General features: G+C 34.7%; 2 protein-coding genes across 3 annotated transcripts; one reads left to right on the forward strand and one right to left on the reverse strand.

The window, feature by feature from the left end:
- The first annotated feature begins 2,713 nt into the window (after window positions 1–2,713).
- On the forward strand, window positions 2,714–7,273 carry LOC142546528 (O-fucosyltransferase 39-like). Of its 2 annotated transcripts, none has more exons than XM_075654288.1 (10): window positions 2,714–2,992; window positions 4,217–4,279; window positions 4,379–4,460; window positions 4,672–4,742; window positions 4,838–4,926; window positions 5,042–5,245; window positions 5,594–5,864; window positions 5,955–6,182; window positions 6,257–6,454; window positions 6,695–7,273. In XM_075654288.1, exons 1-10 carry the CDS (start codon window positions 2,858–2,860, stop codon window positions 6,902–6,904), a joined length of 1,551 nt encoding a protein of 516 aa, XP_075510403.1. In that variant the 5' UTR covers window positions 2,714–2,857; the 3' UTR covers window positions 6,905–7,273. The 2 variants fall into 2 exon arrangements, with proteins under 2 accessions (XP_075510403.1, XP_075510402.1); XM_075654287.1 differs by having other exon boundaries at window positions 2,715–2,992; window positions 4,669–4,742.
- A 234-nt stretch (window positions 7,274–7,507) lies between these two features.
- Window positions 7,508–13,729, reverse strand: LOC142546527 (mechanosensitive ion channel protein 2, chloroplastic-like). Its single transcript, XM_075654285.1, is given in 15 exon segments — window positions 7,508–7,856; window positions 7,858–8,255; window positions 8,257–8,691; window positions 8,805–8,861; window positions 9,358–9,471; window positions 9,598–9,765; window positions 10,036–10,146; window positions 10,269–10,418; window positions 11,445–11,502; window positions 11,967–12,080; window positions 12,159–12,256; window positions 12,391–12,514; window positions 12,924–13,081; window positions 13,439–13,501; window positions 13,599–13,729. Coding segments are annotated over 15 exon segments (2,202 nt in total). The 5' UTR covers window positions 13,677–13,729; the 3' UTR covers window positions 7,508–7,780.
- Window positions 13,730–13,733: the final 4 nt, after the last annotated feature.

The raw sequence follows: 13,733 nt of genomic DNA on the forward strand, positions 1-13,733 counted from the left end.
ACGAAAAGAAAGAACATTTGGGGACACAGATTGATTTAGCTTTCGCATCTCACGCAACCATGCCACTGACTCTAGTGTATCTCGTCTCGTTATGGATGCTATATCATACGAATAAACTTTAATTATCTTAGTCTCATTCAATAATGCGAATGATTACATTTAGAGCATACAATTTTTCAGATACTTCAAATATTTTGATTTTGATGTTTATTATGTTTTTGTGTAAATAATGTTTAGAACGTTTTATTTTAATAATATTGTCACTAAAGATCGAGCCGTTAATACATTCAAAAACCGTATGTATATAAATATATATACCATATGTATTTATTTTCCAAAAATAAAAAAGAAATTTATATATATATATATATATATATATATATATATATACACACCATATATATTTATTTTCCAAAAGTCGCCTAAACTGAAGTGCCCATTTATTTCACACAAAAAAGTGCACAGCTAAAAGATAGAATTAATCGATCATGTGAGCATCAGACCTAAAGAAAGGCTGTAATATCTGAGGGCTCTCAACCCCCGATGGGATATTGACCAATAAAATGAAGATACGTATCAGATCAGAATACATTTTTATAAATCTTTTATTTAATTATCGGTATTTATGATTCATTAATGCCGAGGGCCAGGAAATCGTAATTATAAAAATGAGATATTTTCTGGAGAAATATACTGAAATTAAGGTAAAAATTTGTCTCAGACGATAGAGGATCGTATTTTGTGATACAGATGTCTTACTTAGGTCATCCATGAAAAAATATTACTTTTTATTGTGAATATCGGTAGGGTTAACACATCTCATATATAAAGATTTGTGAGACTGTCTAATAAGAAACCTACTCTGAAATTAAAGTGGGTTGTGTTTCTTTTATGGAACGAGAATTAATTAGGTTGGTACTTTCAGTTAAAAAAAAAAAAACAAAACATTGTTTATTGTGGAAAATTAAGCGGATGGAGTGGTGGATCCCTCATCCCTCCCTCTTGGGTATTCTGGAGATATTTAAGAAAAATATTTCAATATTATATAACGTATAGCTCATTTTATGATAAATTATAAGTGACATGTACAAAATCTTAATGTTTTTTTTTTGGATTGATTAATTAAATGAGTTTGAGATTCAACTCATATCGAACATGAATTTCAAATAAATCAAAGATGAGTGTCATTTGAAAATTATATCTCTCATCTCAAATCAAATTAATCAGTCAAAAAACCACCGGAGAAAAAAAGTTATGAGTGGAATAAACAATTTAATTTAGGATTCTGATAATAAACAAAATGTCAAGATCGAGAGAATGGGCTGAATTAATTAAACGGAAATGACAAAAACATTAATTAACCTTGAAGACTCTATTAATTGAATGCTCTGTCATACACAATTTATTAGTTAAAATAATAATGTTTTGATTTATAAATAATCAACCAGAGAGTGAAATATGTAATGGTCATTCGTATTTGGAAGCTTCAAATCAAGTTATGTTGTATTTATTTGTTTTGTTCGATGATAATAAGTGATAACAATAATTTTTATTTCATTATTCATCAAAAAAAGTAATTTTCAGTGAAAACATCTTACTTTAGAAAGGACACAAAATTTTGGATTGGTCCACTAAAGTTGGCACAGTCCATGCAGTCGAGTCGATGGGCTCATGATTTTTATTTAGATAAACAAATCCAAAATCTTAAAAAATGGAATTGGATCGCATTAATAATTCATAGTTAATGGGATTTTATATACCCAATATTTTATTATTTGATATTTATTTTTTTGGTGATTCACCATTCAAGAAAATATATTTAATTTAATATTGTAAATGTATGGCGAACCTTCTTCACACCACACACCAAGCGAACTATGACTATTTTGTCGGTCGTGAAATGCCAGATGGCCACATTAAGTTTCCCCATCGCCATTAATTACTAATATATTTGATAATTGCGCTGTATTTATTAAATGATAATTACGTAAAGTTATATTAAATTTAGAATAGATCAAAGAAATGTTGTAGTAGAATTTTGTTAATTGTTATGTCCCCGGATATATCCTTTGTTCTTGGATTATTTTTGAACCGATCACTAAGAAAAATTGTAATGATAATGACAAATACATTTATTTGTTTGTGGCATAATTTGTGAAGCGATTATTTTAGAGAGGCAATTACTTGGGAACAAAGATGATAGTGTATTATCGGGTTTAATTATTGTTAAATTCTATTTAGTATGTGAAAATGAAGTTCCTTTATACAGTGTAGCTTGATAAGGTGTCTGGAAGAACAGCGGAGCAAATTCATTGACTGAGTGACACGTGCAAGCGGTGCCTCTCGCCCATTATATCTATCCGTTGGGGGCTGTAAGTGAAAAAGACACCTCAACCCCCTCCCAATCAGTTAATTTTCTTGCATCCGAAATTGCATAAACAACACACCGCTACATCTGCTGTCAATCTGTTTCTTTGTGTATTTATTATTAAAATTATGGTGTTAGCCTTGAATCCTATACTGCTCAATTATTGATTTCATAATTATTGAGATAAGTAGAGATTTATATTCTAAAAGTTGTCAAGATTTAATTTTTAGCCTTGCATAGGGTTAAAGAAACTATTTTTGGGTGTGATAATTGTTCACATAAAAATCCCATAAATATCATTTTGTTTTATTTAATGTGTGTGTGTGACGGGTCCTGTTTGATTATTTTATTTATTACAGCTTCTCTTCTGCATGTAAGTTGCTGCTTTACTGAAATTTTTCCCATGGTGAAAGGCCTTAAAAGCCGCAATTTTTTTAATAACAAAAATACATCACCGTAGCAATCGTACAAATCAAGTTTTTTATTAAAATGAGACAGCAGATTCGTTCTCTAAGTCATAGCAACAGAGGAGGAGCCATGGCTGCTGCTCTTGTTCTTCTTCTGCCCCTTTTGTTCACAAGTCTTTTCACTCCGTTCAGCCATGCCTTGCCCTCTGCTCTGTCGGTGTGTTCTTGATTTCCTCTTTTTTTTTCTGCGTTTTCTTGTTTTCGCAATTTCGTTGATTTGTGTGGTGTTTGAATTTTTTGCTTTCTTGTGTGAAATTATTGCAATTTTTATGTTTCATTTTACCTTATTTAGATATGGGTTTTCGGGTAAAAGCTATGGCAGATGGCTGCACAACAGCACAAGGGGTAGGAGTAAAGGCATCTGGAGTGGAAACAAGTTTTCTTGAAAAAAAAAAATTGATCTTGAGAGGGATTCAGGTTCTTGTAATTCTTGGTCAAATTTTACTGGTCGGCCTCTGTCGGTGGTTATTTTTCCTGTTTAAGTTGGCGGAATATCTTGGGAATTATTTGATTTGGGTGAATTTCAGCACGTGGAATGGAAACACATGTGGATGCTGTGTGTGAAAAAATATATAAATGTATAGTTTCTGAAAAAGAATTTGGGAGAAAAATCACCTTAATTCCAAATTGGTCAAGTATGGAAGTGCTAGGTTAACTTGATTTGAAACCTGTTAGCTGTATATATGGCTTACTTCAATATAATCTGGTAATTATCCGAATGTAAAAACACGATGTGGAATATGGCTTAAGATCTGGGTAGAGCCTTTAAAATCTAAAGATTTTGCGAACCCGAGGCTTTAAAATTTTAAGAAATGTCAGGAGAATTTGCATATATGTGAGGAATATGCGTTGTACTGAAAACTCGTTTAAAATATTTGCAAAATGGATGTGGTTAATCGATCCCTCCTTTTGGGAAAAATTGTGCACACTCTTCTTACCCCTTGATTCTGGACGGGGGTACCATTTTCATTGGCGAGCACGAGTGTCTCAGCTAACAACATAGTGCATGTGTAGTATTGATCTTCTGGTTGAGCTGATTCATTTGGTGAATGTTGGCATCAGACAAGTGTGATTGAAAAAGGAATAGAGTGAGATCTGCTTATATCTGTTGGGAAGCGAGTGCCAATATTGGTGTACGAGGATTTGCAATAACTTGTCTCATGTAATAGAATATGGTCGTGTGTGTGCGAGTAGCAAGACAAAGTTCAGGGCCGTTAAAAGTTAATTCAGTACCAAAAACCGCGAACCTAACATGGGACGGTTGTATAAACTGTGAACATCTTCCAAAGTTGGTGCATGACTATGCATTCTTGCCTACACAACTTATCTTTTTAGTGTTGAAAATGTCTTCTGAACTACTGTTTTTTGTTCTCATATTCAGGAGTGGAATACTCCAAAACCCATGCACTCTCGCTTACTCAAGAGTGCTCTACAGCGTCAAACTGTGAGTATGATTTCACTTATTTGTGATCTGACTTGAAATAAAAAAAATATTTTGCAGAATTATGCTCTATAATCTGTTCATATTCTTGTTTTATTGTAGTCTGATGAAAAACAAGCTGATCTGTGGCTGCCTTTGCCTCGTCCAGAATGGAAAACCTGTGCTCAGCACGGCTTCACCTCCAGTAAGTTAAAACAAATGTGGCTCTGACTTTTCCTTTTTTTTTTTCATTCTTTTGGAACTTACAATTAGAAGAGGTGGGTGAAAAATGATATCTTCTCTTAATCAAGTTTCAACTATTTGTGCCAAATAATGAAATTTAAATTTGTTAAAGTGTGCATTCTACAGTTCACAATTTGTACCTCGTTTACTGATTAGCTATCTGGTTTCAGCAGAATTGCCTAAGAAAACTCAAGGATATATACAATTATTTCTTGATGGAGGACTAAACCAGCAGAGAATGGGTGTAAGCACATCTGTTTATTATATATGATAATTAAGTATATATAACAATGATTATAATAAGCTTATTCACTAATATGTTTACTTTCGTTTATATAGATCTGTGATGCAGTTGCAGTTGCCAAAATTTTGAATGCTACTCTTATAATTCCTTATCTGGAAGTAAATTCTGTCTGGCAAGATTCAAGGTAATCCTTAGAAGTCTATGCTATACTATGTTTATTTTAAAAGAATATTGTTCTCTTTTATTTTTCTTGTTGGAGGTGCACTTAAAATGAGATCGTCCCCATTTTTCTATTGCAGCACTTTCATGGATATTTTCGACGTGGAACATTTTATTGATACATTGAAAGATGACATATCTATAGTCAGAGAGTTGCCTGATGAATATTTTTGGAGCACAAGGGAGTATTATGCTACAGCTATTCGAGCTACGAGAGTAAAAACAGCACCTGTACATGCTTCAGCAAATTGGTATCTAGAGAATGTTTTGCCTCTCCTGCAAAGGTTGGTCAATATGATAATTTTTTCTCTGTCTTTTGATAATTTATTGGTCCATTGTTTTTGGCATTGTGATCCTTACTTCATATTCAAATTAGCCTTTTATCTTCCATTTAATTTTAGTGGGCTTATTTTCAAATGTATATCAGAAAAGTTCATTTTGTCCCTGGAAACTAGAGTGACATCCCGATTTTATACTACATATTCGAATATTGTTTAAGAACGTGTCACTACTTTGGAGTTTATTGAACTAAAGTTTCATGACTATGTTAGATTAACACTGAGAAGACTAATTTACGAGTTTGCTAGAAAGTTAACCTTGTCAAGTTCTAAGCTCTGATTTTTGTGGTTCAGTTATGGAATTGCTGCAATTGCGCCATTTTCTCACCGTTTGGATTTTGACAACATGCCTGCTGACATTCAACGACTACGATGCAAAGTCAACTTTCAAGCTTTAGTTTTTGTACCTCACATCAGAGCTCTTGGAGATATGCTTGTTAGTCGCCTCAGATATCCTCCTGGCCCCAGTGAAGTTACTGGCACCAATTACATTAGGGAGTTCAACGATCCCAAGTACAAGCAAGAGGCTGGAAAGTTTGTTGTCCTCCACCTTCGTTTCGACAAGGTATATTTGCTTGTTCTAGTCAATATTTAACGCACCTAATCCTTATTCTGTGATATGCTACGGGAGTGTCAAATTCATTTGTTTTCTCAGGATATGGCTGCTCATTCTGCTTGTGATTTTGGTGGAGGTAAGGCTGAAAAATTGGCTCTGGCCAAGTATCGACAAGTTATTTGGCAAGGAAGGGTATTAAATTCTCAGTTCACTGATGAAGAATTAAGGAGTCAAGGTCGGTGCCCGTTGACTCCTGAAGAAATTGGATTGCTTTTGGCAGCCCTTGGATTTGATAACAGCACTCGTTTGTATCTTGCTTCGCACAAGGTTTTGCTGAGTTGTTTTATTTCCACAGGTGATTATATATGAATATTCATAATTGAATATTTTCTTGAATAAAGGTTTATGGTGGGGAAGCCAGGATCTCGACTTTGCGAAGTTTATTTCCTCTAATGGAAGACAAGAAGAGCCTTTCTTCTTCAGAAGAAAGAGCTCAAATTAAAGGAAAAGCTTCTTTATTGGCAGCAGTTGATTACTATGTCAGTATGCACAGTGATATATTCATTTCCGCTTCTCCAGGAAATATGCACAATGCTATGGTAAGTTCGTTAAGTTATATATTTTCTTGATTCTTTGTGTGAAACAAAAGAACTTGAACATAAAATGGATCAAATTTGAAGTTTCCATCGTTCCGTGGTGTAACATTTGCTTTGTTTTACTTGACGCTGGAAACTTTTATCGTAATGCGCTCGCAATAATTCTTCTGCATTCATTCTCGTTGAATGATTTTCGCACAAAATTTTAAGTTACATGAGATTAAATCTTTCTTCCAATATCAGGTTGGCCATCGAACTTACCATAATATGAAGGCCATAAGGCCAAACATGGCATTGTTAGGGCAGCTTTTCTTGAACAAAAGCTTGACTTGGCCAGAATTCCAGGAGGCTGTCATTGAAGGGCACCGATCCAGGCAAGGGCAACTCAGATTACGCAAATCAGAACAATCTATATACACGTATCCCGCTCCCGACTGTATGTGCAACGCTTGAGTTGTCGCGTGTTAGCATATGAGCGTGTGGCAGATATTTATGGCTTGTACTATTTAAATAAGTTTTATGCCCCATTTTGTTTGGCCATAGAGCTCTGGGAATTCATCAGCGTTTCAAATCTTCTACAGCATTTGGTGCTACACAGAATGTTGTTTATTTGCACTGATTGATCCGAGGGGTGTGCTTATTTGTTAAATATATGGGGTCATAAGTCATTTAACTTGGAGTGATATATACCTATCTTAATAGCTTTTAGGCTATCGTGTAATATGTTATTGCGTTCAATTATTCGTGATTATTTTGTTCATCTTATTATGTTAACATTGAAGGACGGAAGGCATTTCTATTCAATACACACATTTTACTCGACGCCAGTTTTTTTTTTAGTATTTTATGATACAACATTGAATTAAAGAGAAAATACATCTCATGTAGCAAATTTTTTAAAAAGAATAGCATCACCTGCTGGTAATCTTAGCAGCAGATGTAATAGGTTCCGAGTTCAACGATTTCAAGTGATGGGAGTACGCAATCCTTGTGATTACATAGAAAGACTGACGCCCGCTCAATCTCAATAGAAACCGGTTCCATTATTGAACCGAATTCATCCAAATGACTTGCATAATCCATGGCATAAGGTCAAATACTCCCTTCGTGAAAATTGTTTCTACAATATGCAAGAAACTTCGACATACAAGACATTTAAAAATCTCTCTTCAAGTGACATGAATGATCGAGTCAACATAAAACTACACCAGGATGCTGAATACAATCTCACGAGTGAAAACAACCATGTATGATGGCAACGACACAACTATAAGCTTCAAAAACTCAAAACCATCGATACACAAGTTTAATACCAGGATACCACTAATCTTATCCTGAGTTTTTTGACCGCTTAATATCATCATTCTCCTTGTCAGTGACTGCAGGACCATTACCAGTTCGAAGTCACACGATCCGGATTTTGTTGAGGAACCACGTCTTCTTCAATGGGGAGGGTTCGTTTTGACCCCTCTAAAACAACACCAAGAACTATATTCTCTTCTATAGAAGGTTTGCTTGTAGGTGGTTGTGTAACTTGTTGTCTAGTGTCTTGTTTTAATTGTGAAGCAGATGATACACCATCAAGTCTTTTACCTCCTAATGTCATTTGCGTGGAAGCTGAGGTATCCTCTTGGCCAACTCTTGGAGGATGCTTGTTGTTAGGCGTGTCCTGAGTCAAACCACGTGAACTGCTGCCATTAGAACTCAACACTTCTGCAGCCTTGGTACCAGTCTTGGAGGTAGACTTTGAAGCAGTCGTAATATCGAGCTTTGGATCAGAGAGAGATTTTTCTAAAACCCATGGAATTCTCCTTGGCATCTGCTTTTGCCATTTGTCCAACCTTGATGGCAGGTTTCACATCCTCTTTCAGAGACTTGTTTTCCTTGGAGTCCGGTAACATGGTTTCTCGTGACTTGGAATCTGCAATCAAAGTTGATTCCCCTTGAGCATCCGTCTTACTATCAGGTGTGGACCTTCCTGTATCCTTGTTGTCTTCCTCCCCATTTATCCTTACCGTTCGAGCTTGAGGAGATTTGATCTTATCTTCCCCATTGATTTTGTAGGAGGGTTCAATCAAAAGTAATGGGCGGGCTGGAGCTCCTTGGTTAAATATAGAATCAGCGTGTGGTACATTATCCAAGTCTGCATCAGTGTATACTTTCTGAACTGTGCGGATGGGAGTGGCTAGACGAGCTCGATGGTGCCTTATGACTCTGAGAAGATCTAGAAAAATAGCTTCCTATTTCCCGGAACAAAAGGAAAAAAGAATATCTATTTAGACAAGTTTCCAGATATATATAATTTACCAATAAACCATATCGGGGGAGTAAAATCGCAAATATGTGTTCTCACCTTGACGCACAGATATTCTTCAAAATGGGTAGTCTTCACAAAGCAGGACACCAAGATCTGTAACAATTCTGACCACATTAGACTGAAGCATTTAAGGAAAACTGCACATTATCACAAAATAGTAAGATACATATAAACTAATAATCCCACGGAATTCATTTTTATGATATATATTGCAAAATAAAAAACCAGTACCAAGTTTTCAACAGAATTATTCAGCAAAATAACAACAATGTTGAAACAGTGAATATTTCAATCATGGGAGCTTAGAATGACCATTATGACCAAGTAACAGATTTGGTGATATATAAAAGTTCAATCAGATAGAGCATGAGAGTGTGGCCACAGGCAACGAAAGATTGAAGCGTTCTTAACATGAAAATGGAGTTTATTTTCTTTCTTTATTGTCTTCGTTTTCAGTTGTTTTACCAAGATTTTCTTCAAGTAGAAATTCTTTTGCAATGATATCATAAAAGTAGTACAACTTGATAAATAAATAGAACCCGATAGGAGCACCACACCAATTAAAGTATATTCAAAATTTACAACTCACCATTAAGGCCTGATTTTCAGGATTAACATTGTCCAAGAATACTCTTCTGTGCAACTTTTGCTGTTCGACTTGAGGATTCTTTGCGAGGACCTTGCGCATGTCAGCTACAATGTTCTATATATAAGAGGCATAAACAATTTGTTATATATCAAGTTGAAGACAACTGACTCAAATTTTCCAGACACATTCTAGAATTATTACCATTGAGAATACAAAGATTCTTGCGTTAAAGAGTCTTACATTAATTTTGTGGACATCTAAATGACTGATGGCCAGGTGGTTTTTAAAACGCCAATGAGTTTTTTGGCTGAAGTTTCTTACGACATTGACAGTAAACTTGTGGTTTGGAATGTGAATAGCCTCACGGTCTTCGCCTCTCACAATCGTTGGTGACCACCAACCCACATGCTGTAAAGTGAAAATGCAAAAATATCAACAATGAAAATAGTATATGAGAGGGATTACACTCGAGGACACTATGTAGGCAAGAAAAATAGAGAAAATTTCAAAATTATGCAAGGAAATATTGCTCAAGTTCTTTCCACGGCATAGTATAAATATTGTACATTGACATAAATGATGACAGAATCGACACAAATATATTACATTCAGAGCCAATACGTTTCTAATATTTGCAATATCCACATTTATCATTGGGTGGAATAGAGACCAACTAACCTCAACTGTCCCAGAAACTTCATATCCTTCAATCTTAGTTTTAATCCATTCATTCACAACAAACGGCCGGGTTGCATGAATCATTGCACTTGATAGGAAATTCGTGAATATCTGTACATGGAAATAAAAAAGAAGGATGATAGAAATAGTATTCTTCAATTAGCAACTAAATATTTCCAATAAACGCATTGGCAACATGAAAATGAAACCATAAATCTAAAATGTATAGACACCTCACGTCCAGCCAGCGTCAGCAAAACTGTCCCAAGCCCTCCAGCAGTGAGCCATTTTTGGGTTGAGAAACCTAACAACTCCATGAACAATGATATAGCTGCAACCCACACTGCTGTGGACACAGCTTTGCCAGCAAATTGGAAGCCCATCTGTCAAAGAGCAACCGATTTATTGAAGAGATTTTTTATTAGAATGAAATAAATGATAATTAATAATAAAAAGCACAATTAGCAGTCAATTACATGAAACATAAATAACAATGCTCTAGATTTTATGAGAAACTGTCAGCCATTGAACAACGAGTTAACCAAATTTCTTTTTTATATAATAATATCTTTGTCTAGCTGCAAGCGAAAATCAACTCGATGCTTCAATATCACATTTCTTCAGAGACTTGTTATTCCTCTTTCCATATCACTCATCAGGAGTATTAGATAGTTCAACCCTCCAGAAACCATTTCTTAGCTGCTGATACGCTAAGATGTCAACCGTATGACTTAATTATCACTGTAAAAGCATGCAAATAAAATACAAAAGCTTTAACACGTTCAACTTTAAGATAGTATGGGAAACATCGAACCGATTCAAGAACTCAAAAAGAAGGAACTAATGGCATGCTATCGTAACGACATGACAACATTGGATTTACTTTGCTATTTCATTGAACTTTTTACGTCATACTTGAGCAATAATGACAAACTATAAGATCATATAGTGGTGACTCTAGTGAAAAAATTTGGAGGGCAAGCATAACTTTAGGTTGTACTTAGATTAGTCATTTAAAATCTATGATATCAAATTTATTTTCATTGTTAAATAAGTTAAAGTATAGGAAATTCAAATACATCTACTTATTTACCCTGATAATATTAATCACAATGGATTTCAAATGAATCCAATATTATAAGGATTTGAAATCTATTATAATTAGTATAATAATATCGTAAATAAGTAATATCATAAATAAGTAGGGATATGAACTTGAATTTTTGTGTGTAAGTTATTCAATCAATGAAAACATAAAATGCATTTAAATCCATGGATTTCAAGTCCTTCCATCCAAATGCAATCTTAGATTTTGGCGCTGGAATTCAAAATACTACGAGGTAACAATGTTTCATTCATAAAAATGGAACGCAAAATCCCTTGACAAGTAGCTAATATTAGGAACATACATTTCTAGTATCAACTGCATCATTTGTCTCCATGAATTTTTGCGCTTGCTGAATTACGCTGCATAAAAAACAAAAATCTCTTAGCCATAAGTGATTCGAATGTAGAACCTATCCACTGATCCTGGTAAACCAACTGGCACTACTGCTCATCTAATTGGTTGGCTACAAAAAGTCAAATATAGATACAACAAAAAAACTTTTTACATATGAACAAATTGATGATGCGTAAGATATGACAAGCAAAATTGTGGCACAGAAAAATCAACATTCGAAATAGAGCAAAGCACTGATAGTTTCCATCAATAACTAATGGAGAAACAAAAATTTCAAACCTAAAAATACATATAAACGGCTTCAATAGAAGTCTGAGCAACCAAAAAGTGCAGAAACAATCGGCCATGGTGCACTTGGTTGCCCAAATCCTGATTTGAGTGACAACGGTTGCTAAAGGGTAAGAATAGTAGGTGCAAAGAAACTGTTAGACATTACTCTTAATTCTTAAACCAACAAGCAGGAATTCACCTTGAAAAGCAGTAGGCAAATGTTAGCACTGTTGATAATGATCTGATAAAATTTAGGAGCCGTTGCTTGACAACTTGACCAGCTTCTGTGGGAAGAACCATTGGATCCAAAGTTCTGTAAGATATTCACTTTCATTCAATATATCAATGGTATCTAAATTTTGGCTTTATTTTTTTCAAGAGAATAGCTAACCTGCATATTAAGATGGCTCCTACCCATAAAAGCAAAGGTTGAATATACGAGGTTGTAAAATGGTATGTGCTACTTTTTTTCCATCTACTGTCACTTTTCTGCAGGGAACTTGTGATGTAAATATTCAAATTGTAAATGAAAAAGCACAACTTCAACAGCATTATATTCAACAAACGAGGCAACCAAAAAAATCAGGAACTTAAGTGTGGAAAACTATGCAAAAAATACATACATTCAAAAATATGTTCCTACTTATACGCATAACTGGCCGAAGTCCCCAGATTGTGAAAATAACAACACCAACTGCTGAAGCCAATTTGATCATGACAGAACTTCCATGCCAGCTGTTAAATGACCTAGAAAACCAATAGAACCAGTTAACAAATGCTCCTTGAAACAAATATCCAGAAATAACATCGATACAAACATGAATATAAAACATTACTATATAACTGCACTTGCAACACCCAATTTAATAAAAAGTATTCATGTGATTCCTGAACATATTTTTGAAACCTATTTTATGATTCTATGTCAAATATGATTATATCTGAATACATAAACAACACCCAACATTTCATGTCATCCCTGAAATCTTCTGGTTGTGGATTCACACTGCAAATTGGATACGAATTCCTCCAGCTTGCAATTTGAAGTGTTTCAGGAAAGGAAGGACTGCAGCTTGATTTGTTTCTTGTAATATTGTTTATATTCTTTAACTAGTCAAGTTACGAGCTTTCGCATTAGAGGGAAATGGGTAATTACCGTGCTAAATTTAAAGCTGCACTCTTCACAAAGGTGGTGTCCAAAGATGGGCCTGGATTTAGAGAACATTTGCACTTGAGCGTGCTATATTTACATGGGAAGTTGTAAACCCGTTTAAGAACTCTCTTGGAAATATCTGGGCTCCAAGGATGATATCTCTGAAACGTATTAAAAAACAAAGTCAAGTTCCAGCAAGAACAATAACTGAATATTTCCTTTGCGGATAACAATGTAAAAAGAAAAAATCATACATACTTATTCAACGGCTTTTTCAAGGAAGCAGCATGTTATTAGAATTTATGAACAATCTTCAGAAATGCCTCTCTTTTTCATTTGGAAGAATCCAAGCAAGGAAAGGTTAAATCCACATAATTCACAAAGAAAATCAGAATTTTCGTATAAAATAATGTATTGTGCTATTCTACATCAATTTACCAAAAGAAAACGGCGAAAACAAATTTTCCATTTAGGCAAAAGTATCTGAACCAAGTAAACGGCAAAGAAAAGGAGCACACCAGTGAAACCGACGACAGGTTAGATCCCAACGAGCACAATTGGCCTATTGTTCTCGAATTCCGCTGCTTGAAAAGCGATTGATCACAGAAAATGAATCAGAGTAAATCCGAATCAAATGAAACCCTAAATAGATTGAAACAAATTAGTGCTATATCTTACCAGTAATCGTTTGCCGGCACCATGATTTCCCGAAATTCCATATTCAGGGAACAATTGAATCGAACCGACCACAGCCATTTTTTAACGATCACGGAAAACTATGTTCTTTACTCTGCATATATATGGGCTTTAACT

The sequence above is a fragment of the Primulina tabacum genome, chromosome 5 (assembly GCF_025594145.1).
Source record: "Primulina tabacum isolate GXHZ01 chromosome 5, ASM2559414v2, whole genome shotgun sequence".
Classification (NCBI taxonomy): domain Eukaryota; kingdom Viridiplantae; phylum Streptophyta; class Magnoliopsida; order Lamiales; family Gesneriaceae; genus Primulina; species Primulina tabacum.